General features: G+C 46.1%; 1 protein-coding gene across 2 annotated transcripts in view; it reads left to right on the top strand.

Annotated features, from left to right (window-relative positions):
* Positions 1-27,775, top strand: part of zbtb46 (zinc finger and BTB domain containing 46) — a 65,252-nt gene that overhangs the window by 31,834 nt on the left and 5,643 nt on the right. The window contains exons 4-7 of one of the 2 annotated variants that reach the window (XM_037772216.1): positions 18,681-18,962; positions 23,312-23,640; positions 24,958-25,000; positions 25,113-27,717. In XM_037772216.1, coding sequence (XP_037628144.1) covers positions 18,681-18,962; positions 23,312-23,640; positions 24,958-25,000; positions 25,113-25,915 — 1,457 coding nt within the window. In that variant the 3' untranslated portion in view covers positions 25,916-27,717. Of the gene's footprint in view, positions 1-18,680; positions 18,963-23,311; positions 23,641-24,957; positions 25,001-25,112; positions 27,718-27,775 lie in introns of those variants that run through there. The other variant, XM_037772217.1, reaches the window with a different exon arrangement.

Raw genomic sequence — 27,775 nt, 5'->3', positions numbered from 1 at the left:
GGTTTAATAATCTACTCTCATATTTCCTCCCTAATTCACTCCTCCTTCATTAAAAACCAAAATAGATTTAATATTTCAGACTGTGTGGACTTAATTTTTAACCCCTTTCTTCGTGGCTCGGTGCTTGACACGCTATGGGTTAGATAACTACATCGTGTTGAGGCCTCTCCCCCTCTATCCATGTCTTTCTCTCTCTCTTTTTTGTGGCTCTTGGTTCATCTTTCTCACTTTTTCCAGTCAGTCAGTCAGTCTATTATCAGTTCTGTCTCTCGCTGTCTTTGTACTGCAGGCTTCTCTCTGTGTCTCGCTCTCTCTCCCCCACCCCCCCTATTTGCTCTGCCTCTTTGTCCTCTGACTGCACAGATGATTTCAGCCCTTTCCTCCCACCCTATTGACTTTTGTGGCCTGCTCACCCCACCTCCCTTCAGTTTCCCCACTCCCTCCATCCTCTCCTTCCCCTTTTTGTACCCTGCTACCACGCATACACGCACTCACTTCCCCGTCATTGTGTGTTAAACAGAGGGGGTTGAATGCTTCTATTTGTTCTTATGGGAGTTGTGAGTGAAGAATAAATACTGTTCTTTCCCCCTTTTTTCCTCTTGCTGTCGTTCTCCCTCCTGTCACCCTCCTGTTCGTTCCCCACTAAATTAAAAAAAAAAGTTCCATTATCACCGTGGTAACCAATCATTTCTCACCGCCCACCAGCCATCTTTGTCATATGACCTCACATCCTGCTGGACATTATGGGCAGTCCACCAGCTAAAAGCCCCTTCTCCTACTCCACCACGCCATCACACACACACATTCACACAATTTTTCACACTCTTGCTGTCTGTCTTTTTCTCTCGCAGCACTCTCCCTTGCTCAGTTCTCAATACTGACACCTGCTCTATTTATAATTCTCTGGCTTTAAAAGAGCCATTTTGGACAGGAAGCTGCCCCCTCCCCACTCCTGACTGTGGCTTGTTTCCAAAACGTCAGCACCCCCTACCTCTCCACCTCCTGCCCCTGGAACAGGCCGGAGAAGGATTGCTGGGCGGAGAAGTGGAGTGTGTGTGTGTGTATATGTGTTTGTGGGGGGGTTAAAGATTAGCCATCCGACCCTGAATGCACCTGGGTTGGGCCCATGTGCGTGCTTTAGTCCGCCATGGCCCTCACACACACACATAACGTCACCCACTAACCTATACACATGTATTCATAACACCTGTCCTATAAAATGCTACATTTAGATGGTTAAACTCTACACACGCACACGTCACTTGGCATTGATCTCTCAGGTCTAAGAATTAAACTACCCAGAATGCATCCTGACAGGATGTCCTGTTGGTAGCGCAGGGGAAGGTGGGTTTCTGTGGTTGAACATTCAGAGCAGTACCCCTGCAGCTTAAACCCCCACACATCAACACACATACACTCAAAACTCACGACACATACCCCAAATGTCTATATTTATAGTTGTGGTTAACTTTGTAGATCACAAACACACGCACCTATAGATTCAGGCACGAGAACACACAACAGCAACTTCTATAACTCAGCTCAGTTATTTATTTTAACGCTCAGTCCTGTTGTGATAGGCAGTGAGGGTTTGAGAAAATGGAGACGGGGGAATGATGGCCGTAGGTTTGCAGGAGGGAATGAGGATGGTGGAGGATCAGGAGGAAAAGGTGACGGACAAGGCACAAAAGCATGGCAAAAATAAGTTACACTAGGAAATATCAATGGCCTGAGCACAAGTGTCTACCACTAGAGTTGAAACAATGATGTGACACTGGCTGTGTGAAGAGCCGGGGTTTAAATACTACCAGGCTGATGAACTGATGGGAGGCAGGTGAGCAGAGGGCAGGTGAGCCGATTGATGGCAGGTGTGTGTAGAGACGGTGAGCAGGAGTGAAGCCACACCCACACACAGACACACACACAGACACAGACAGGGAGCTGCTGGAAACACAAGAAACACGAGGGCCCAATGTCTACACTCACAAACTCACCGAATTTTAGGTGCATTCCCGCAAAGTCTGTGAGGGTTTTATGCTATCCCACTGTCTCTCGCAGATATTTTGAGCCCGGCATATTAAATTTGCACCGAAATATTAACAATAAGGATTTAAGATGCAAAGCTGCATAAAAACACATGAAATGCAAGCATAAGCTATACACACCTGGTTTATTCGTCAACCATTTCTTTAAATTTTGCTTAATGAGGCTGTTTTGATAAAAAACAAGTAAATTAATTATTTGACAGAGATCTGCAGCGGCGTGGTCCCAGTCGTTACTCAGTTCCATCTTTTAAAGGAGGTGATTACATGAGGTTTCATACCGAGGAAAGAATACTATATGATTTCAGTTGTTTGTTTGTTTGTTTCGATAATACCCAAATACGTATACAACATTTTTTATCAAAATTTGCCTCCCAAACACTCTGTAATTCAACCATTAATATATTTGTTTAATTTCTTACTTAGACAGTTTAACTAATACAAGAGTGAATAATCAGCATTTGTGTTTTCTCCCACGTTGTGTTATTGGAAGCATTGTTTAAAAGGCAAAGTCTGACACTGTGGCCCTCAGACCAAATTGACTTGGTCTACTCTAATGTTAAAAATGTAAAACGTGAATATTGATGAATTTGGTCTCTGCAATTCTTATTTTTTGTCTTACTTACAAATTTTATATCTATGATTCACGCAATGTTGGTTGCTGTAAACAGGAAGTAAATAGTATAGTTTAAAACAATTTCAATACTCATTTGCCATAGTATCGATACACGGGTACCAGCTGCGCTTTCTACCCTCTCTTCTCTCTGACAGCGAGTTGACACACACTGCTATTTAGGCTTTTAATGGAAATCTAAAATTTTATGCCCTCAATCTTATGTCAATTTTTTTGAAAATGGTATCAAATATCGATATTTTCAAGGTATTGTATCGTTAGAAATTCCAGTATTGTGACAACACTAAGTCATGGAGTCATTTAGTGAGGTGGGCTACACTTGAGCACCATTTGTTTGACTATATTTATTCACATTTTGACAACTTGGCACCATTAAAAGTATGCCGAATTAGCTATTAGCAGTTCCTGTTTGCAATGTACACATGGATGTACAGACAACTATCACTGGATTACTTTGATGCTTAAGAGAAAATAAAAACGGGATGATTCTCAGACAAGTTTCGGAGTTATAAGCAGCGTTTTTTTTCCCTATCATTTCTAAGTGGATTCATGGACATTTATTCGCGATGGACATCGGAGTTAATAATATCCTCGGAAAGTTTAATCTAGAAATATGCATATCATGTCTGTGTGTTCACATTTGACTGAGACTGAGTATGAGTTTGACCCTAATTGTGGCAACTGGGCAATGAATTACCTTAATTGCCTTCCACATCATGCAGTATCTTTGCCTCGTGATGTTACATTTTGAAAAACCTTTGGTTTGAGCCATTGGTTCCCAACTGGTGTCAGGTTGAGAACTGATCTCAAATTGTGACAAGAGGAACTTGTTTTCTGTAAAATGTGGTGAACAGTTTCCTCCTGTAGCAGGAAACAACACATTTTGGGTGCGTTGAAGCCCAAAAAAACGTTGTGAAAATAGTTTTAAACCACACTTATTTGAAAAAATCAAGGTATTTTTTTGACATATCAGCGAGCCGAGGCCTCCTCCTCTTCGATGAGAGATCCTTGACAAGGCTCCTCTTTTGGAGATATGAGATGTGATGTGATGTGAGCTAGGATGCCTCTCTCCTCTCTCCTCCAGTGATCTGATAGCCAGTAATGGGCCCTGTAGCCTTGAGCCTGGCAGCACTGCTCACTGTGGCTTATGTGTCACACTGTACCCAACATTCACCAAGAGTTAGTCGAGCGCAAGCAGCCGGGATATTGAGACTAGTAAAGTGTGTGTGTAAATGTGTATGTGTGTGTGTGTGTGTGTGTGTGAGAGAGAAGCAGACATATACACTGGCAGACTGACTGACAGGAAGAAGCAGAAACAGTAACTTTCGTGAAGAGTTTAACCTTAAAAAAAGAAGTGCTTTACAGTAAGCTCATGCTGTCTTTCTCTCCCACTTTCAGTCAACCTGAAGTTCCTCTTTCCCAGTCTGTTTATTTTAGAAAGGTGGCTTTGTTCTGTTTACCGAACCCACTCCCTCATGCGGCCTCTACCCCCGTCAGACCAGTTAGAAAAGGGGAGCGACGAGGAAGAGGAGGAGGAGGAGGAGGTGGGGGGGAGAGAGGGAGGGGGGTGCCTGTGCATGATGTTTGGACAAACGGACAACCCGAACAGGATATAGAGGTCTACAGCCTGTGGGTGTGTCGGTTTGGCCGTGCTGCAGCTCGCACACACACGCACACGTGCACACACACACACACACACACACACATGTACACACAATCGTGGGAGTGTTCCCGCTGGAGGGCAAAGTCTCCCTTCCTCTTACACATTCATTCTCTCCTTTCCCCTCCTTCCCTTCATTCCCCTTTTCCGCCGTCACACCCCTCCACACCTCCTTCCTTTAGACCTCTCTTTCTCCTTCATCCCTCATTCTTTCTCTTGTGACACACACACACACACACACACACACACACCTCCTTTTGAAACAAGGAAAAAAAGAAAGTGTTAAAGATACAGACGAGTCGGCCAACAGCAATGAGAAACTAGGAGGGAGAGGCCAAAATCACCACAGGGGACAATTATGGCTTGGGTTGTGTACATACAAGTGTGTGTGTCATTGTGTGTGTGTGTGTGTGTGTGTGTGTGTGTATTATAGAGGCGTTGAAGACAGTCCTGGAAGCCACTATCTGTCCTTCACAACTGTTTGTCCCCTCCTTCTCTCCTCTACCCCTCCTTCCCTCCGTCTGTTTGGACCTTCCTTTCCATCCCGTCACTTCTGTTTTCACTCATCTCGTACACTGGAGCTACGGACACTGCTTGTGTATAGTGTGTGTGTGTGTGTGTGGGGGGGGGGGGTGTGTTTGTGTGTGTGTGTGTGGTTTCACATTGAGTCTAGGGGCTTTAAATAAAGGTAGGGCTATGGGTTAAACTTCCTCCTCATCAGTATGATCTGTGTGTGTTGTTTGTTTGCTCGTGTAAAATAGGAACTTCCAGGTTCTGTCCAAAAGTCAGAAACCTACTTTATGATCACTCTGACATTTGTGATAAATGTAAATGAAAAATCCAGCCACCACAGACCTTTGCTCAACAGTATGTCGCGTAATTCTCGTCGCTTGTCTAGAAAAGGACGGTACATTTTGGAAATTTTTAGCGGCCTTTAAGAAACACCATTTTCCATTGTGAGTCAAAGGTCACAAGCTTGACAGACTGAGGCCAGTCAAGTGGCGAGCCTTCGTCCAGACATGCCTGTAACAATAGCACCTTCTTACACAGCCTATAATCAATATTTTTTTGTTTACAATAATCAAATAACTGTCTAATGAGAAAGGGGTTGCTCATAGTAACAAACTCAAAGAGAAATATCAGGTCACCTGAGACTACTGATGAGACGCTACACGATTATATCGTGGATTGCGATAAAAACACTCACAATAAGTTGATTGTGGCAAATTTTCATTATCAGAATAATCGTGAATATCGTCATGAGTGACTTGAAAAAGCTGTCTAGCTCGCTATCATGATAGAGAAGTGAAAAATAGAGCTAGATTCAAAGGTATATACGCAGCATTGTCGGATGGTGTTTGAAAAGGAACAATTCAAAGTTGCCCCGAGGACGAGACGAGAGAGAGCAGCGGTGGTTATTAATATTTTAGTATGAGCCTATACATTGTTTCATTAGGAAAATACATAAAATAAAATACAGGAATCTTCAGAAAGAACAGGCTCAGACTGTTTTGTAAGGTGAAATATAAGGTGATTGCAGTATATTTTAGTGCCATTTTAAGAGTTTTAATCATATTTTGATGATTATCATGATAATATCATATATCGCAATTATTTTGGCCAGCATAATCGTGGCACGAAACTTTCATATCGTGCCATGCCTACCTGGGACACAACTTCAAATGAATGTGGCTCCGTATCTGCTGGACGTGTAAATAACTACTAACCAGTTTGGTCATATCAACGTAAAAGGTGATAATATGTCTGAGTGCTGGGTATTCGCAAGTTTAAATATGATGCCAAAAACAGCATATAATATCCACATTGCCATGCTGGAAAAACATCATACGAGCTGTAGTTTATTTTTTTTAAAGCTAATAATTGTTTGAGTTCTTATCACAGTAAGTAGATACTCCTTTAACCCCTTAACCCCAGGATCATGTTTCACCTCAGATTGCATTGAGTTAGTTGACTTTGGCTGTCTATATCCCCTCTGCTCGTCATTAAACATGATGCTAGTTTTACAAAAGGAGGCCAAACTCGCCTTTGTTCCTGCTGTACAACCACAACCCTTTTGCCCCAGATCACCTGCCTGCCCGTACATTGTTTCCACTTTCCTCCACCTCCCTCTTTGCAACTCTTTGCTCCTCGCTACCCTCATGCACCAGCAGCAGCATGCAAAGAACAACTTCATCTGATCCATATCCACTCGCCCTGTTCAGCCCCCGCCCCTCTTACTCGTAAGTCCGTATCTCTGAATCTAAAATGGGTCATGGGCTTGTTTCAGGTGGAACCTCTCACAACAGGGGTACCCGTAGGAATTTTATTTTTTATTAACATTTATTCCCCAGTTGAGACCACATCTGACCTGAGTAAAAAAAAAAAAACTTTAAGGGAATTCAGTGCTGGAAGGTGACGGCCGTTGAGAAAAGAGGTTTCAGAGTTTGTTCTAAGTGTGTGTGTGTGATTGTGTGTGTGAGAGATAGGCTAGATGTAGAGAGACAGAGTGTGTGTATTTGCATGTGTATATGGTGTAATTGTCTGTGACCCTGGCAGTTTTTTTTTCTTTTCGTGGTTGGACAGTTTGGCCTTCCCATGGTTCCTCTGGCCTCCAAGACAGCTTCAAGGTTTAGTGTGTGTTTCTGTGTGTAGATGTGTGTGTGTGTGTTGTACAGGAGAGGAGAAAGGGAGCGATGGAGGTTAGAGGTGGATTTGATAGCGCAGGACACTCAGACCCCTCTCTCCCCTCTCCACCTCCATACCCCCTATGTTCAGGCCTTGATAAGTGGAGCCGGAGTCTGTGGGGGTTAGGGATTCCTGTCTGGCATAAACACACACATACACGTAGAAACACACACACTGGGATCCGCCCGCTCTGCATTCCTGTGTCCGACTAAGGAAGCAGCCTAGCCGTCTTCCCCTCCACTCCCAAATTATCCCCTTCTCCTAAAGTCACTGCATACTTATCGCTCGCCTCTCTACCTCTCTCCTCTTCCACTCTGACTCACACATACCTCCTCTATCTACCATGTTTTCATCCTCTCTATCCTTCCAGCGAGGGCAATGCAGACAGCACGTCCGATCATCGGGTAGTGAGTCGTAAAATGTTTCCTTAGAGCAAGTGAAAAAGATCGGACATACGTTCATTTCACCTTATTGCGGCGCAAAACATGTTTCATGATGGTTGTGATCTGTCACTCAGTAGAAAAACACTAGATTGTTTTTGCTCATGGCTCAAACTCTTTTATTATACTTTTCCCCTTTACCCCATCTCTCCCTTTCACAGTCTTATCATCCCCTGTTTTCACTACCTCCCCTTTTGCTATCTGACTCTGTTTTATATCTTTTACCCCCTTCGCTCACTCCCTCGCTCTATTCCTCCCTCCCTTCCAGGGGTGTGTAACAGGGGTTATGAAAGGGTCATGTGGTCCTGTGCTGCCCTTCTCTCTAATGGCTTCTTAATGAGAGAGCCAGAGAGGCAGAGAGGAGCAGTTTGGAGAAGCTAGGGTGAGATATCAGTAGTTCTGCTTAGGGCACTGACTTTCTGTGTGTCCATTTGAGGCTGTGTGTACTGTATGTGTGCACACGACGACGCCTGCGCTGTTTGACCGACCCCTTGCTCCATTTCGAGCCCTTTCAGAGCTCTATGTTCCTCTCCGGGGAAAGAGGAAATGACACGTTTGTAGCCTTGAATAAGCGCCGGGGCTCGTCACACGCAGTGTCCACTGGCTCGGTGGAGGAGGAAGGGGTGGGGGTGGTGTTGTGGAGGTGAGGGAGGGAGGAGGGGGTGGGGATGGGGCCCGCTCTTTAATTTGCACTGCTTCTGCTGATTTGATCATAAGCAATTAATCTCAATGGCTTGGCTCGGCCGCAGTGGGGGAAGAGAAGATGAGCACAGTCCTCTATATGCATACGTCCCTCGCTCTGGTTTTCCCCTCCGTCCACACAGTTTCATTTCTACTGTTCTTACCTCTTTTACTTAGAGTTGTTCCGATGCCGATACCAGTATCGGAAATGAATCCGATACTTAGTTTTGGTTTTCCAGACAATTATTGCTCCGAAATCTCCATCCTCTTAATCTAAAATTCTCAGTGTGTTTGAAAAAGGTTTTAATGAATCCTGCGGTCATGAAACATATCAATCACTTACAAGGATTTGTAATGTTTCAAATTAAGTGGGAACATGAAAATAAAACTCATGAAATGACTTGGATTTAGACAATCAGTGCGCATAATCAGCTCCACAGAAGTCTGATTATGGATTTAGAGCTGCGTCAAACAAGGTCGTCTTCTATTTCGGTGGCATCTTCGCAGGCTGGACTGCTGAGAGGCTTGTGGACTACGTGGTGTGAGGTTCAAGGTCCAGATCCGTCCTGCCTTGGTCTTGATAGCCATCCAACTTTTATCAGCTCAACAGTGATCTCCACTGATCCACTAACACTTAGCTTGAGCAGGTTTGGCTCCGTCATTCACGTCTCATCTGTCTCAATTCCTTCCTCTCTTTAACCCTTCGCTCTGTTCCCTCATTTCGACCTCCGCGTCTGTGTGAGACAAACACGGTGACTCCTTCCTTCGCTCTCCCTTTAATGCCCATGCAGCCTCTCTGCCAGTTTTCCATCTCCCTCTATCTCCTTCGCCCTTGCTTTCCCTCTCCATGGCACCGTACTCCTCCCATGCTGAGGCCAGAGCTCTCTCCATTGTTGGAGGCAGGTTGCCAAGGATACAAGCGCAGAGAAAGGCACAGTCTTAATGTTATAAGATGGGAGAGATGAACATAGAGAGGGGAGAGAGGTGCTCTCTGGTCACTGGGCAGCCCGACCACACACTAATGCTCTACAGGGAACACGTAACACCCCTGGCTCTGTGGAGCGTCCCTCTGTGGACAGAGCACGGTGACATTGACTGTTTGCGGAAGAAGCCCTTGTCCCGGTCATCTGCTCTCTGCTCGCCTGTTGTGACCGGAGTGTATGATTGCAGCGTACGTCTTCATGTGTTGTATTTTTGTCAGGCGACCACTTGGTGGGCGGCGGGTCTACGCAGCATTGATTTATCCTAAAAAAAGTCTGAAAAACAATCAAAACGGAAAAATATTCAAGGACACAGGAGACATTAGAGATCTTGTTTTCTTTAAACAGAGTGAAAGAATCTGCCAGTGCGGTCGTCTTATAATTTATTCTAACACAGAATGATCGTCCCAACCTATATTCAATACAAATCAACCTGTTTCCTAAGTTTCCTTAAAACAAGTGCAGTTGTTCTTAAAGGATCAGTGTGTAGGATCTGGCGGTATCTAACAGTGAGGTTGCAGATTACAACTTCTCCCGTGTGCCAAGCATGTAGGATTGCTACGGTGGCTGATGCGAAAACGTGAATGGCCCTCTCTAGAGCCAGTTGCTGTAAGAGTAGAGTGCTCAGAGTGTGTGTATACATGGGAAGTGAGTGGTGAAGCAAGAGAGAGAGAGAGCGGCGGCGACGGGAGCGAGTAAAGTTATCAACTACGGCCAAAGCAGGAATAGTTAACAGTTTGGTTTGTCCGTTCTGGGCTACTGTAGAACCATGGCTGAGCAACATGGCAGACTCTGTAAAGAGGACCCGCTTCCTATGTAGATATGAAGGGCTCATTCTAAGCTAACGAAAACACGATTCTTATTTTCAGGTGATTATACACTAAAGAAAACATACCTAAATGTTACACACTGTTCCTTTAATTCTGGGGAACTGATCTGTCTTTTTCTGCGTGACACTATATTTGAGAATGCTTTGGAGACGATCACAGCACAGGTTTAATATATATGACGAATATGAAGGTCCAATGCAAGTATTTAGCCAGATTCTGGAGGCAAGTTGATTCGTCTTGGGAGGATGAGCAGGATGAAATAATTACACTAAACTGGAATTTTTTTAATGTTTTGCATTTCTTTGATAGCAGACGGTATAGTGTCAAACAGAAAACAAGGGGAGAGAGAGGCAGATATAACATGCGGTCCCCAGCTGGAATCAAAATAGAAACATTACGCTTCCGTGGTACACGCCTTAACCACTTGGCTATCAGGACACCTGGACTGGCAATTTTTGAGAAAATAAGACTTTTAAAGGATTTAAGAAGCAGAAACGACTGAAGTGTAAAAATCCCTGATTTACACCAAAACGGACGTCAGATGCACACACTGGTGTGTACATCCTACATTAGGTGTCTGTGTGCTCAAATGTTCAACAGTCGGCGCGCTTGAAGGCACACACAGTCGGTGTGGTCATACATTTTTTGCAGACGTTTATTGGTTTTGCAATCCTCTCCCGAATGTCCTGCTGGAAATGTGTTGATTTCACCAACTTTGTTTGGTTGTTAAACTTAAATTCATTACCAGGGAGCAGTAAAGAAGTAATTACGGCTAGTTAGTTGCCTCGAGCGTCTGAGCTGGTCAGTGTGAGTCCCCGCCCAGCATCCCCACCCAGTAGAGTATTGTCCTCCACTTTCCATTATCGCTCCTCTCCACCTCTCTCTCTCTCCCACCTCACCCTTCAAACACGACCGTGGACCGGGCCGGACAGGGCTTTTGGGCTCGTTCCCGCTCTCCGGTTCCTCCCCTTTGCATAAAGCGAAGACATAACCTCTCTCTTTCTCAATCTCTCCATCTCTCTCCCTCTTTGCTTTTAGCACAAAGCCCTGCGTGTCTGCCTTCCTTCCCCACCCAGCATTCTTTCCCCATGCAGACTTCTCCCCCGCTCTCTCTCTCTCTCTCTCTCTCTCTCTCTCTCTCTCTCTCTGTCGACTTCCCTCCTACCCGCCAACTCGCTCAGCCTCACCCTACCTTTCATTAGCCCACTCTTTATCTCACACACTCACTCGGCTCGCTCTCTCTCCCCCTCCACTCTCCTATCTCGCCAGCTTTTACTCTCCCGATACTCTCTCTCTCTTTCTGTCTCATTCTCCCCCCCTCAGTTGCTTCGGCTTTTGTTTCTGATACATCTTCATTTATTCCTCTCTCTCTCTTCCTCTCTTTCCCTGCTGACCCTATTATTTTTATATTCTCTTTCCCTCTGCCATCACTCCCCCTCTCTGCCTCTCTCTCTCTCTCTCTCTCTCTCTCTCTCTCTCTCTCTCTTTCTCTACCTCCCTCCCACTCCTCTCAGTCCCTCTAAGCTGCATTAACTCCCCAGATTACCTTGAGCCCTGCAATCCTCCATCCCCCACGCACTCACCCGCTCCCTCTTTCCCTCCGTCCCTTCCTTCACTCATTCACTCGCTCACTCAGACTACGTCCACTGTCCACGCCAAGGCGGCTAATTTTGAAAACAAAATTTATGTTTGAAAAGGACTTCACATCTCCATCCACACTGAAACACTTAAACACAAACACTCACAACGCGATAAATATGTCCTTTGCTATTCTGCATCACTGGCAACATCTGGTAAACAATGAGACAGCCACAGCGGACTGTCACCTCCTGCTCGCCGTGGTCACCTATACTGTGTTTTAATACGGCAGAATTCACTTTGCATATGTCTCTGTTTCTGTGGTTAGACAGCTGAATGAGCATGAAATAGCAATTTGATTGCAGGTCATCAAAGTTAACCAGGTGAACTTAACTCCGCTGTGCTGAGATGTCGTATTGTGTGATAGTGTGATATCGACAAAGTGAGTGATCACAGAGAGGATTAGAGGCAGCAGCAAAGTTCAATAAAATCCCACTTTTACTTAACCTCCTCCAAATAAACTGTTCTGCCAAATAGAAATGGTTTGAAGACAGTTATGACACGCGAGTCAGTGGTACAAACACGTCTTTTGAATAAACTGTGTGAACTTATTTTCCCATCAGCGACCGAGTCGTATTTCTTGAGGACTTCCAATTTTGCAAAATGTAAACATAACGAAACATGGCGAGAGAGAAAAGTGGCAGGGGCAATACGGCTTCAGTTCCTGACACAATGCCCCTCTTTTTTTTCCGGAAGTCTAGCATTCATTTCTGAACATGCCTAGCGTTAATTTCTGAACATACACACTGAGACAGTTTTAAAGCTGGACTGCACAGCTTTTGTCCCCCCCCTCTGGCAGTGAGAGTAATTACAATATGGGAGACCGTAGCGACGGAGCAGCAGCTAGGAATATGGCGGACGGAAGCTACTGTATGGCGGAGAAGCGTCCAAGAAAAATTTCAGGAGTGAATCCTCCAGATAAAAAAGAAACTTGCCATTAGTGCTGTCTCGAATACCATTTTTTGGGCTTTGAAGCTTCGGTGACAAATATTCAAAGGTATTCAAGGCTTCGTGGCGCGGCAGGCTGACATGTTCTTCTGTCTGTCTGTCTGTCTGTCTGTCTGTCTGTCTCCATCTCCCCCGTTTCAGTGCTGCTGCCGCACTACTGGACACATACACACCTTTACACACAACAAACAACGATATCCGTCTGAGAATAACTAATTATAATCAATGTTGATTATGAATAATGAATAATGTTGTGGGAATATTCCTTATTTCATGGGCTATTTTTTGATTTATACTTTATTATTACATATTTATATAAAAACAAAACAAAAATAAAGAAGCATTTGAAGTGATTTGGAGGTCGATTACCATGGTAATGGTCGAAGCTTCGAAGCATATGGGTCAGCCCTACTTGCCATTCAGATGAAGGATTAATTTGATAAAATGTGCAATGTAAGACTTGAAGAGAGCGCTCCTGTGGGCGGGGGGAGATGCGGCGAGCTCACCTGCAGGCTAGGGATGTGATGGTGAGGAAATTTTCCCACTGGTTAATAAACTTGTGACAACACCAGTGTTACCGATTACACCGGACATTTTACAAGAAAAGATGAAGGTCAATATGTGTAGCGCGCTTACTTTGATCTTTAACGTCGGGTGGCTGTGTGTCTGGCCTCTCAGGTCAAGCTTTTGCTTAGTTTCTACCCGGCGCTGCTCCGCCGTGCATACTGGCTGTGACCGCTCCGTCCTCCGCATGGTGATTACCTCATTAATGTTATGGTTCCCTTATAGCATTGGGTTTAAATCTGAAATATTGCACAAGAGGCGCTTTTGCTTTTCACTTCGATACCAAATCCTCCGCCATTGTCTTGTCTGTCAACTCTCTCTGGTCCTGTGTGTTTGAAATATGACTCCTGACACTTTCACTTTCATTTTGTAGTATCTGACGTGGGATTATATATTGATAACACGGCGCTGATATGGCAAAATAAACGAAATGGGTTTTATTTCTGTAAAAAAAAGCAAAACGACGGTGCGGGCGGTGTGCACGTAATGTAATCGGTGTATGCCCGACCACCGTGTAACACCTGTAACACCGACTACCGCGGCAATTCTACTGTAGGCATACGTGCACCTGCGCGGAAAGTCGCCACAGACACCAGACACCACATTGCGAAATACAGAAAGCTTTCCCTGGCGACAATAGGCTTAATTGGCACTATGTGAACTCGTTTGGCGAGAATGTAACGGATGTTCATTTATATGTAGAAATCCAGCAATCCAGCTTTAAGCTTCGTTTTTGGGTGTCGAAAATGCCGGCGTAGCGCGGCCAAAACGTAGATAAAAAAACATGCATTTTCAAATTTAGCTGGCTTTCCTGTAGACGTTCTCTCAAACACTCACTTGCTCACCCCCACCCTCCCTCCCACAGCCTCTGTAACCTCCCCCTCACCTCTCCTCACTCCCCCTTCACTCACCCACCCACCCACACTCCATCACCCCACCGTCCACCTCTCACCCCACCACTCTTGCAATCGCTGTGCTCCTCTTCTCTCCTCCCCTCCACCCACACTCTCTCTTTTACTCCGAGCCCCCAGCAGTACCACCATCACCACCAGCACCATCATCTCGCTCTCTCTCTCTCCTCCTTGTCTTTTACCACTCTCTTCCCTCTGTCCCTCCCTCCCTCTAAAGCCTTCAGGCTCTGCTTGATTTATGCTTGCCCTCCCTATCCACACACCCCACCACCACCACCACCACCACCCACCCACCCTTCCCTATCTCTCCTGGAGGTTGTGGCCCGGCTAGTCCCTAAAAACAACAGAGAGGGAGAGCAAGTGAGTGAGAGAGAGAGAATAACAACCTCTTTTACTTTCCATCCTCCCTCCTTTTTAACCCAGCATTTTTTTCATTCCCCTCTCCCACACTGCTTTTTAAATTGCCTCTGAATTCTTGAGCTGTTTTAGTGCCTCACTCCCCCTTCTCTGCTGAAATTACTTTTTTACCCTCTCAAACTCTGGCATGCTGAGGAAGCAAGTTCCACCTTCCCTCCCCTTTTTGTCCACTCGAGGACAAACACGCACTAATCGCATGTCCAGTGCACGGAGACGTGAAAAAAAGACTTTCTCATTTGGTCGCTGTAACGTGGCGTAGACAATACGGCGAGCAGCAAAGTCTTGTGACAACACGGCTCTCGTAATGCCTTGTCCTTTTCAACCTCGGGCCGGCCGAGCCATTAACCAGGCCGACTTGGGGCAAGGGTTCTTTCTGTGTCACACACACATATAGCCTACACACACATAAACACACAGTGAGAGAGTCTTTCTCTTTTGTTTGCACTCCCATACTCAAACATGCACACAAGCCCTACTTTCTTCTCTGACAGCTCTCTTGTGGTCGACAAGCCTCAGTAACTCGTTGCTTAACCACCCTGGACTTTTTCTCTCCATTGTGTTTGGCTACTGTCTCTGTTGATTTGAAGGCGTGATGTGTGTGTGTGTGTGTGTGTGTGTGTGTGTGTGTGAAACTGGAGGTGTAAAAGGAGTGTGTCCATCAGCAACCAGGTCATGATGTGAGCGTGTAGCGGTCATTTACATCCATTTATCTATCAAAAACCTGCATTTTTTGGAAAATGGAAACTCCCTCACACAACAGTGTTCATTTAGAGGGGAAGGAGGTGTTTGTTGAGACACACACACACACACACACACACACACACACACACACACGCATGGACACACACTCCTTGAACGCAATCAGAACAGAAGATCACGGGTCAAACCGGGTCAGCTGACCCTACCCTCCCTTTTCAGGCCTTCTCTTTCCTCCTCTTTACTGCGTCAAAGCGGGCTCTCTAATAATACAACTCCCCTTGTGAAACACACACACACACACACACACACACACACACACACACACACACATAACTCAGATATACAGTGCAGCCTCCAACCACAGCGCCATAAAACAGTATCTTCTATCCATTAGCCGTAACTCTCTCAATGGATGATAAATGCAGTATCCCTCACAACACATTTGAAGTATAGTTCAACACACACATCTTTTATTCCAAGGCTTCCAAGTCTTATTCCGCCTTTGCTTTTTCCCACTCAAGCCCCCACATAGCTCGCAGCATTGCTCACGCGTGCACACACACACACACACACACACACAAACACACACAAACACACACATGAACAAAGAGAACCACCATTTCCACATATTTGTCTCTCCTTTTAAAAGGGGGTTTTATTTAGCATAAATGTTGAAGCCAAGGGTGCCCGGCTACCATGGCAACCAAATTAAACGGAGGATCTCTTCAGAAAGCAGAAATCTAAATTATTCGGACTCTTTTATGAAGGGGAAAATGAAAATTCCCTTCACTGTACTGAGACCGCCGCACTGTAAAGGCAGAAGAAAGGAGGGGGAGAAAAAAAAAAGATGCTATTGTTTTTTTGTATCTGACCATGCCGTTCAAAGCCATATCCCCTGCCATTGAAATTCATAGGTTGTCTCATGACAAGCAGTACGTTAACACTCAGCATATGTGTGTACAAAGGGATGATGTAACCGCAGTGTCTCTGAAACTCCCGATAAACCTATTGCTTCTGAAAAGACGCCACAATATGTGTGTCTGCAAATCCTCGGAGAAACCCGGCACACGTATGATGAAATCCATAAGCTGCGTGCATGGGATTAGGTGCGACTGTTTCTGGTGTGGTAAATGATTTTATCTGTCGGAACAGGATGAGGTTTAAGTAACACACCATCTACGCAGGGCCCGATAGAGCTTACATAAGTGAAGGAGGATTACGTGGTATATTCCGATTATGTGGCGCGGAAGCCTGTTTGTGGTCAGCCCGAATACTAATTTCTAATATCTCACGCTTGGTCTCGGAAATGCGGATAAAACCACAGAAATCAGGATACTTGTATGTTGCACGGCAGAGTGTGTGGCAGCAGGACGGAGAGAGTTCTCCGCTATAACGTGTAAAGCACAGATGTTAATTTCACACATTTTTCACAATTTTGACTGAAATCACGAAGCAATCGCCTTTCCGTAACTCAAATCTGCAGCGTGTGTGTGACTGAAGCATTGTTACTGTATGACTGCGAGGGGGGCGGACATGTTCCATCTGTACATGCACGTGTCCAGGGGATGCTGGGAAAAGTGGTCAGGGGTCATTCGCTCGTCCAATGAACAGATGAGTGGAGGGAGATGGGGGTCAGAGGTGACCCTCTTTTCTCTCTCCCTCTCCCTCGCTTCCTCTCCTTCCATTTGTCTGCCTCTCCTTTCTCCACATACGTGTGTGTGTGTGTGTGTGTGTGTGTGTGTGTTTGTTGTTGGCCCACAGCAGATCTATGTTATTGATTGACTCTTGTGGCTGCTGGGCTGCCCACTGAAGGAGGGGGCAGAGCTCTAATGAATTCCTGCACCTCGTGCCCCTTGCGCCAACCCCTACACCCCCTCCTTAATTAACTTTCTGTGTGTGTGTGTGTGTGTGTGTGTGTGGGGCGGGGGTGTGCGTGGATGCATGTTTGTGTGTCTCTTCTGTGCTTCCTCCACAGCTCGACACCCCCGCTTTTTACACTCCCCTGCCTTTTTTTTTTGCCTTCCTCTCTCTTTCTCTTTCCGTGCATGCCTCCTCTCTTCTGCCTTCATTCCTCCTACTTTATCTCCTCTTTTTATATCTTCCTCTGAGTAGTTTGATGGCCGCTGATTACTCCGTATGTGTGTCACTCTTATCTGTCGCGCCCCATCTCCTCCCCCTCCCCACATCGTCCTCAATATCTCACGCGTATCTCTACACCTTTCAGATCTACGCGTGTATGTGCAGCCGTGCATACAGAGTGTGTATCCATCCATCTGATCTGTGATCATTTATCTATACTGAGCATGAAAAATGACTGACACCGTGTGTGTGTGTGTGTGTGTGTGTGTGTGAGAGAGACAGAGTGGTCAACATTGACCCAGTAGGCTGTGAAGAGGCTGTATACCCATCGGTATTCCAGACGTGGAGGCAAACTACTGTCTCTGTCACCTTGACTCCCCCTGCAGCAGACGAGCTCCGGGCTGCACAGGAAACACTTAGCGCTACCTGACTCTAGTTAAAATGGACAATAGGGCTATTCTGTTCTCTCGCTCCCATTTTTTATTTTTCCACTCTTTCTGTCTCCTCCGCTTCTCCGTTCGTTTCTGCTCTCCGCGCCCCCGCATCACCCCTGTTTCTGTCTCCACTTTTGTTTATTCCCCATTAGCTTTAAGTGTGATTTTTTATTTTTTAGCTGTCATTGCACTGGCTTTGTGGAGCGGTATATATTATGAAGTCAGAAAGGTTTCTGTCCAGAACAATCACACATAAATACGCACACTCTCAAGTCTGCATTAGCGCTTAGAAGTTGTGTTTGTTTTAGGTGTAGACAAGCCGTTCTTTCAAAGTCTCCGAGCCTGTGATGTGCGCGATGTGTATTTTTGTCGAAGTCTTTGTTGGAGAAAAGCAACCTGTCATCAGTTAAATGTCAATTAGGAGGCAATGAAAGTGTGTCCATATTTGTGTGTGTTGAGCGGAGCTGTCGTCAGCAGTGTGGTCTGACAGTCTTGTAGATCTTACAGTGGAACCTCCAGCGACATGTCTACCGCTGACAGCTTCTCCACACACTCTGCTTTCAACGACACTGACGGCTAAACACACACACATACAGACGTAACGCACACACCACCACTACCACTTCTCTCTCTTTATGATCTCCCTGTATTTTTGTTGACTGGTGATGATGAGGTATGTTAGGGAGTCGAGGAGAGAGAGATGATTCAGAGCGGTGACGCGTTGCTGCCGAAAACACTGGGTGTAAACGATGACTCGGCTCAGAGGTTTGAAAGAATTGGTTTAATATGCTGTTATCACTGTCGGGTAAAACCCTTAAATTGAAAAAAAGTGACAACTATTCAAGCACAATGTTGGATTTTTTTTATCCCCTTTGAAAAGGTTTCACAAATCCAAGAGTGGCATCCTATAGAGAGCCATGTAATCCCTCTAATTAGGTTAAAATAATGCTGTGTGAAATGTTTGTCCCTCGCCACCTACTTGAATTCCCCTGCTTTAGTTTGTGAAGAGCCTCACGTTACGTCATCTCTTTTTTCCAGGGGCAGACGTGACCGAACCCAACAGCTCAGACAGCCGCGGCGAACGCCTCGACTTCTTCCTCAAACAGGAAGAGCCCCTCGCCGCGGAGCCCAGCTACCTGGGTCCCAACGAGTCGGAGGAGGCCGGCGGAGGAGGCGGGGGCGTGACCATCTCGTCCGTAGCCAATCTGAAGGCGGCGCTGATGAGTAAGAACAGCCTGCTGTCTCTGCGGGCTGAGATGATGGGAGATGATAACCCCTTGCTGTTCGAGTACCTGCCCAAAGGAACACACTCCCTGTCTTGTAAGTCACTATTTACTCACACTGTGCTCACACCCATTGTTCCTCTCACACACACACACCTCGTTATTACTTACACAAACTGCTACTGTATTTTGGAGTACCTGCTCATGTGGTCACCTGTGAGATATAAAACATACAAGCTTTTGACATGAGTATCCACTTCCTCTGCTGCAGAGTATTTTCCCTCATCAGTCTTTGGATTACTGTGTGTATATGTGTGTGTGTGTGTGTGTGTGTGTGTGTGTGGTGCCACTCGAGTGTGTAAAGAGTTTGTGTGGCAACGCCAGTGATGACTAGTCAGCGGTGACTCAGTGAGAGAACATTTTGCTGGGATCGCTCTCGCTTTCGTGAGAAAAATTTGTTTGGTTTTATGTGACAGTTTCTTTGTGCGTATCAGTGGGTCTGCGGCTGTATTTTTCACGGCAGCAACATAACACAACAGCAACTGTTCAGATATTATTGACTATATATTCAGCAGCAAAAACGATGAAGCAATTTGCTCTGATCAACTACGGCACAAACCGTTTACATCCTGTCAAAAGCACCTTCAAAATAAGGAGCATTTGCTTAAAATCGTATCCATAAAAATAACCATAAAATTATGATAGAGATGTTAACATGTCAGATAAAATGGATTATAACAAACCATAGAAATGAAACCGTTATTGTGTTTTTTTTTGTGATTATTCATGTTACTATATATGAATAGCTTGTTTATAATAACCTTCCTCTTGTCTTTGAATATCTGAATACCTCACCATATATGTAGCAACATATCAGCCAAGATCTTCCACTAAAAGCCTCCACTTACTTTGGAATAAACCATTTTCCAACCACATCAATATTAGATTAAAAAAACATCCTTATTTGTGCTTAACTTGTCCACGTTAATAAGACATTAGTTCCTTCGTTCAGTCCGTTTTTTTTCCTTCAGTGAGAAACTGTCAGCGTCTACATGTGTGTATCTCCGTGTGTGTGTGTGTGCCAGCGTATATTTGCTTGAGTCCATGTCCGCGTGGGCACATTTGTGTGTGTGCGTGCAACTAGTGTGTTTGTGTCTCCTTGCTTTTACTGGCTAGTAATTGGATCTTTTGTCCCGAGTTGTGCCTGTCTTTGTGAGCGGAAGAAAAGCAAAGGAAGGGTACAACTCCGAGCCGAGTGATGCCTTTTGAGTTGAGCCCCACTCACCTATACAAAATAAAAGACGGGGGCCAAGACTGAATAGACCAAAACACACACACACACGTTTGCAGTTGCGCACACACGCGCGCACGTCACGTCACATCAACCCCCTTTGTGCAAGTGTTAAGTGTGTGGGATTGAGATGTTTCTGTTGGCTTATAGAGGAGAATCAGATGCTGTCACAGCACAGATAGACAGCCTCACGAGCTCCAGAGGAGAGAAGAAGAAGACACACTTTACAGCTACACTCAGCCTTTACTATATCAATCGGAGAATTCAGAGAATGTAAATCATTTGCTACCCTGCATGGGAAAAATAACACGTCTTATGGCTGCATTTCAGTTGTTCACCAAAGAAACCTCAGGGAGGTTTTTCGGTTAGCCAGACCCTATTTTGAATTCACAACACAATAGGGGTTGGGGAAATGGGCTCGTCGTGATGGCCAACAGCTTCCCCTCCCTCTCCGGGTCTGTCCCTGTGTCTAAATGAGGACAGAAAATAAACAAACACTGTACCTCAGATTACTGGGCGGAGGATAAGTCTGCCTGGTTTGACAGATCGCTGCTCCCTCCCTCCATTCAGCCCTCTTTCCCCTCTCCTCCCTGCTTCTCCTTCACCCCTGCTTAACATCCTTCCTGTCCTTTTTTTCCCTCCTGTACTCCCCCTCACGCCATCCATCCATCCATTTCTCCTTCACCCCTCCTTAACACTCATCCCTCACACTCTCCCTCGCTCCCTCCCCTTCTGGCCGGCTCCTGCAGTTCCTCCCTATTTGTCTCACTCTCGTCTCTTTCCCCCCCTCTTTTACTTCGGCTGTGGAGCATCAAAGTGCGTTGGTTTCAAATCCTGGGAAAGTATTGATCTAGGCAGAGAGGAGGTGGAGCAAGGTCACCTGGCCCAATTCAAGAGAGACCACTGGATATCAGCAAAAGGCCTTGACACACAGCTTCTGTCTCCCCCTCCCCACCTCCCTCTTCCTGTTTCTCTCCTTCTCTCTTCTGTTTAATAAAACATGCTTCTCCTAAAGATTCATACATCCAAAATCGGAGAATTAATGTCCTACAGTTTAACCATTGAATACAATTCAAACTGATCCGATCTTGTTGACGAAGGCCTGCGACGGCTCCTCTCCTTGCACATCCTTTGCATGGGTCACGCACCGCACCCTCCCAGCATGTGGAATGCCAAACTCCATTGGCACAGTCTGTATGTCAATCAGCTTCCTGAATCCAATTAAGATCATTGGGATTTGGCCCCGCTAACCCCTTTTGTGCGTCAGACAATCAATGCCAGACAATAGATTTTGCCGGACCGTCCCCGCGCACCTGTCCACGCTGCCACCGCGCACCGGCTCTAAAGAACATCCAATTAACTACAGGCATCATACTGACATTATTGAACTTTTCTCTCTGCCGCATGCTCTCATCACTTCACATCTACTTTTGAACATTGACTCACTTCGTACAGTTAGCTCCCAGTGGCTCCATAGCTACTCTCCGGAGGGTTTTTATTTATGATTGTGACACAAATCAGGTGCAAGTGACTTTTCAGATTGAAAATTTGGCTCCTATGTTGCAACAGCATACTCTCTGTCTCCCTTTTTGAAACGCAATAGGAAAGGAAGAACAGCAAATGTAAAGGTAGATAAAGAGATTTTCCATTAAAGGTCACCTAATCCACTAAACTTTACATGCAAATCCAGGTTTTTTTTCCTTCATCATTAAAACAATAAAAGGACAGTCAAACTGTCCAGAGGGAGTGCCATTTAACGCTTATGCCGTGGTGAACTCCTCCTAACAGACTTACCGAGTTTTAGTTGATTAGCTATTGGGAATTGGTCAGCCGGCTTACAGTAATTGCCTCCCTAAAGCCTAAACAGACCTGATAGGTCCTGACCCCACTCTGCTTGCAGGTGCAGGAGAGCACGCAGGTTGTGTTTTAGTTCCTCTAAATGTGTTTAAGTAATTCTCTACATTAATGTCGTGTCGCTGTGCAGTGAGTCAGCCTGCTGTTATTTGTATTCTTTACATCTTGCCAGACACGACTGCAATATTAAACTCAAGTGAGACAAGATTGCAAAAAAAAAAAAAAATGACAGTCATATGATGGAATTCTTCACGAAGCTCGAACCGAGACTGTCGACGTAGTTCTTCCGTGATTTCCTGAGAAGTGTCCATTTGTTAATGAGCTGCTCCCTCACACCTGTAGCTCATCTCCTTACTCTCTGCCTCCCCTCTTAATGTTGTTCCTCCCGTCGCTGCCGGGGGTAGGGAAGAGGAGACGGGGAGTTAAAGCATTTGTGTGTGTGTTCTCAGTAAGTGGGAGTGGGGAGTGTCGGGCGCGGTAGTTTAACATTCCAGGAATCCGTCCACGGTCGAGCCTCATGGTTGTGTGATTCTGTCCGTTGTGCAAAGGAGGGCAATGAATGGCTAACCCACTGCATAACTCTGGAGACATTCCCCAAAAAAACGCTGCCCACACTCGCACATACCCGCATACGCACACACACATATCCAGAATAACCTGCAACACTTTGATTCACTATGAGAAAAGAAAGAGATGTAGCAGCTAATGGTGATATTAATGTAGCAGAAAAAAAATGCTTCTGTGTGAATAGTTATAGAGAGCTAAAGGCTCTGTGAGAAATTTGAAATTCTTCATCCAGCGTGCCTCAACTTGTTGCCGGTAAACATCTTACATAGTCGATGTAGTCGTCCTTTACCCTGCGTGTACAAAAAGTCTTCACTTGAGCTGCAAGATGGCTCCTCTCCAAAACAATCTCCCTCCACGCTACAGAGGATCCTCGAGCCCTCTCCTTATATGCATTTTACTCTCTCACACAAAACACACACACACACACACACACACACGCTGCCATCCTTCTGCGCACGCATGTGGGTGGAAGGAGAAGGAGAGCAGAGGAGCGAAAGAAGCCGAGAGAGAAAGAAAGAAGAGAAGAAGCCCTAGCCCTTTCCCCTCGGCTGGTGGAAAGTGAAACTTCAGAGTTTTTCTTCCTCCCCCTCTCCGTAGTGTTTGATAGTGCAGCACTGGCAGCCTCTGTGTGCCCCCCTGCCCACTCTCTCCCGTTGTGTTCTGGTGGCCAGCTGCTAGCAGAGTTGCAGTTGTACGTGAGTGGGTGGGTGAGACTCGTTTCCTGTGCTCCTCAGGGCTCCGCTCCAACAACTACTGCAGCACGCTCCGGCCAGGGGCCACGGGGGCCACTATTCATAACAAACAGGGGGCTGGTTCCTCTCCTCCTCCTTCTCCTCTTCCTCTTCCTCTTCTTCCTTCTCAACCATCACCACCACCACCACCACTACCGCCATCATCATCAACATACTACCCACCCACTCCACCCACGCCACTGCACCCCTCTGAGCCTCGGCCCCTGGAGGCCCCCGGTCTGCGGGCCGGGGCACCCCCGCTGCGCTCAGAAGGGTCGGACATGGAAGTGGAAGAGGCCCCCGAGGGCCCGGAGCCCTCCACCTCGCCTGAGGTAAGCACACAGAGCCTGGCTCAGCTCCAGGGCAGAGGCTGCTCTCTGGGTAGCGCTCCTCCAGTCAGATAAAAAGTTTGTTAGAGTAAGAGGAGATGCATGTAGAGGGGGCAGCTTCACCCTGTTTCTGTAAACACACGGAGGGGGGTTGAGGCGACGGAGGATAGAAGGTGACCGGTGACGTAGTGGGAGGGTGGGGTCTTTATGAGGGGGTTAATGGGGTTATTTTTCATCACTGGAAAGCCTCCGCTCAACCCCTCTCTCTGTATCTCTCTGTGTGGAATCTGGCATATTTCCTGCTACACTGTTTTCTTTTGTTTGTCTTCCTTCTTCTGTATGCTTTGTTTGCTTTCTCCTCCTTTCAGATTCTTCACTCTTGTCTCCCTTTTTTCATATCATCTTTTTCTTTTTTAATATAGCTAGACCCGAATTCACCTTCAAGGCCCAGGAGTCTTTGCTCAGCATTAGCGGTAACGTAGTTTACAGCGGTTACATTAGAGATGACACATCTGGTCACAATGGCAGCGCGTGCTCATAGATGGCAGATAACGGGCAAGGTAGTGAGATGGGACTGAGTAGAATCAATACAAGTAGACAATGAGAGGTTTGCTCTCGCAAGCCCAGGAAATTGTTTGTTCTGTTCGGTGTGTGTGTGTGTGTGTGTGAATGAGCGTGTGGGCGTGTGTGTGAGCGTGGCGGTATGAGCATGTGTGGATGTGAGTTTCGTGCCAGTCTGTGTGTGTGTGTGTGTGTGTGTGTGTGTGTGCGGGTGAGCGTTTTAGGAGCAGCATTTGATTTCAGTGGACCTGCCTCCCAACAAGCCTCCCTATCTCTGCGGACAAGCCATCTGTTTGCCCAGTGCATGGTGTTCTGTTCTTAGAGAGGAGGAGGAGGAGGAGGAGGAGGAGGAGGGGTGAAGGAATGGCAGGAGTAGATAGAGGAAGGATAGAGTTTAGATGGGATGTAGATGAGAGAAAAGAGAGGGGAGAGGTGCACCTTGCTGTATCAGGCAGATAATATTATTAATACTGTAGATCAACCTAACTGCTTATTCTGCGTCTCATAGGACGTCTCTAGCATCCAGGAACTGTCAGCTATTTACTTTTTTCTGTTTGCTTGCTAATCTCTAACAATTTATTTGTGTCTTTAAATCATTCTAATCTCTCTATGTGTTCTTTTTTCATGTCTTTGTTTTCTCGTGTGTGTGAAAAAAAAAGGTTGTCTTCACCTGCCTGCCTCCTGCATGCCCAGACAACAATCCATACAGACTGTATGAATGTGTGTGTGTTGTCATAACGGGGTGTTTTGTGCTTACAGGAGGGTGTGAAAGATAAAGAAGACAGGAGAGAATACAGCACAGGTACGGTTCAGGCTTTAAACTTGAAGTATGTCACTTAAAAGACTCGAGTTTGTACCTTTTTTTTTTTTATTTCTCTCACTTTTCACTCTCGCTTTTCTTCTCGCCATCTCAGCCTTGGAAGGTGACCAGTCTCCCGTCGAGAGGGATCAGATGGGTGATGAGAGTGGCGCTGGTGGCTCGGCTGTGCCTGCGTCAGTGTCCGAGGCTGGCAGAGGGACTAAAGGGCCGGTGGTGCTGGGCGAAGAGGCTGGGTCAGGGACAAGAGTCCTGCCAGAGCCTGGTGCCTGGCCCTCGCAGGGGTTTGCCTGCTCCCTGTGCAAACGGCTGTTCAGCAGCCTGGAGCATCTCAGGGAACACGAGTACCGCCACACCCTGTCTCTGATGGCTTTGTCCCTGGACTGGCCCAGCATGCGGGGTCCCCACCACCAATTCGCCCAGCCCCATCACCAGTCACAATCCCACCAGCCTCTCCACTTCCACCAGTCTCTTTACCGCCCCGCGGCGGCCGAGCCAACGCCGGCGCGCTACCTCTGCTCCCAGTGCCCCGCCAGCTTCACCCTCAAATCCAACGCCGACCGCCACGAGAAGACCATCCACTTCAAGAAGAAGCTGATGCAGTGCGCGTACTGTCTGAAACACTTCCGAGACCGCACGGACCTGCACAGGCACCTGTCGTCGGTGCACTCCAAGGAGCGAGGGCACACCTGCCCCGCCTGTGCCAAGGCGTTTAGCACCCAGAAGAACCTGGCGACACATGTGAAAGTGTGCTGCCAGGTGGGGTCGGTGCCAGGAGCCGTGCTGGGAGGCGGCACTGGGATGGAAATGTCTCAGGGTGGGGTTATGGATTCACTGTGGAGGCTCTCTCAGGAGATGAAAGTTGACAATCATGATCTCAGTATCAATGTGGAAAATTGAGGCTTACGTGCACACATTCATACCCATCAGTCAGCAGCGCGTCCTCACTCAGTGTTGTACGTTCATGCCAAAAACGCTCTGTGGCGTCACTGAACTGAGAAGGGAAGAACTCCCTTAAAATCATATAAAATCTATTGACATGATTATAAACACCTATAGGGACACCTCTCTTTTCTTTTTTTTTACAACTTGTTAAATATATTATTTTTTAACATGACTTGACAGCTTACATGTCAACAATGCACACTTGCTATGCAAACATGCTCTGAAATTATAAGTAGTTTTATAAAGTTATCTTTGTAAATAGTTTACACTGCTTGGACCCATTAACAGGTGAATAACTTTCCGTGGCGGTGCCGGGTGGAGAGACGCTGTGGCGTCTTTCCGCCTCCCCACCCCCGACCTAAACCACTCGTCTGGCACTCCGTCGCCAGTCACCAGTCTGACTAAACTCTTCTCTCCTTTTTAAGGCAGAGAGATCTTTATCTTTGTGTCCACCACTGCATTACGGGCACAAAGACTTCTCAGGCTTCACTGTGATCTCACAGCCCACACAACCACACCACCTGCAGGAACTTTGCAGAATCGCAGCATTACAGCAAAATCAAATCGCATTATATCTGTTGCCGGTGGTAGTGCACCTCAACAGATATTAAAAAATAGAATAAAACTGAATTATTTTTTTTAAAACACTTTGTTTCTTTAATCTGAAACTCAAAGAAAAAGCGTAACTGTATCACCATCCCCACTGGACACGTAGGTGCTCGTCCTCAGTCATCACTCTGACATGATTACCTTCAGTCAGCGCTGTCAGATCAGTGCAGATGGAGGGGATGTGCCGAACGAGACAAAGCCAGCCAAAACAATAGACCAGTAGCAGCTCAGATGGGGGGTTGGGTGGTGTCATTTTCTCTCTGTGTGTCCATCTCCTCTGTCCCAGATCTGTAAGTCTTCTAGTGGCTGGAGCTGGACAGTAATTGGTCCTTCGCGGCTCCGGCCCTTCTTAACCCCTGACCTCTTCATCTGAAGAGGAAGTGTGGACCGAAGGGGCAGATGACCCTTAAACCAGATGAGCTTAGTGATGTCACGGCTGCAGACAGATAATGTTATCTGGGGAAAATGCAGGAGAGGAATAAGGGAGATGGCGGAGGGTGTTGCAGAGCTGCATGAACACTGGCTTCAAAATCACTGCTAATGTAAATTCACACCAATTTCTGCCAAAAATATTCTCCTTTTGAGTTTACAGCAGGCCTGCGACTATAAACCGAGATATTTCCTGATACAGGATAAAGGTTTATTGTGTGTACACCCATACTGTGAGTACTACACCCAAAGGGAAGACTTTCCCTCTAATGTCCCACGGTCACTCCGACACATAGAACTGTAATTTCTATGTGCTCAGTAAAAGCAGAACTGGTGTCTATTGGGAAAATTTGTTGTGTGTGTATGTACACACAGGGAACTCCCAAATGCCAAATCCTTTCCAATACAAAATCCCATCTCTCAGGTAGCACCTAGCGTCCTCGCCAGCAGCTGAAACAGACTCAGAGAAGTCAGGAACTAATCAGGAGAAATGGCAAATACTGCACGGCTGTTGTGTGGAGATTTCTTTTTTTTTTTTTAAATATGTGTTGTTGTAAATATTGAAAAATATTTCATTCTAGATTATATAATTTTCTCCTCGAACAAAACAAACCCATGTACTGTACACAGATATGTACTTTTCTAAACAGAATGAAATTCTGCTTGTAGTTTGTACGCTGTAATTAAACTGTGATGGAAAATAAAATAAAAGCTCTCTGTAGTTTTTATCTGTGTCCTGCACATCATCCACACGATCACAAATACTCCTTTCCTTGT

Source organism: Sebastes umbrosus, chromosome 6, assembly GCF_015220745.1.
Source record: "Sebastes umbrosus isolate fSebUmb1 chromosome 6, fSebUmb1.pri, whole genome shotgun sequence".
NCBI classification, from domain to species: domain Eukaryota; kingdom Metazoa; phylum Chordata; class Actinopteri; order Perciformes; family Sebastidae; genus Sebastes; species Sebastes umbrosus.
This window is presented reverse-complemented; position numbering and strand designations above follow the sequence as displayed.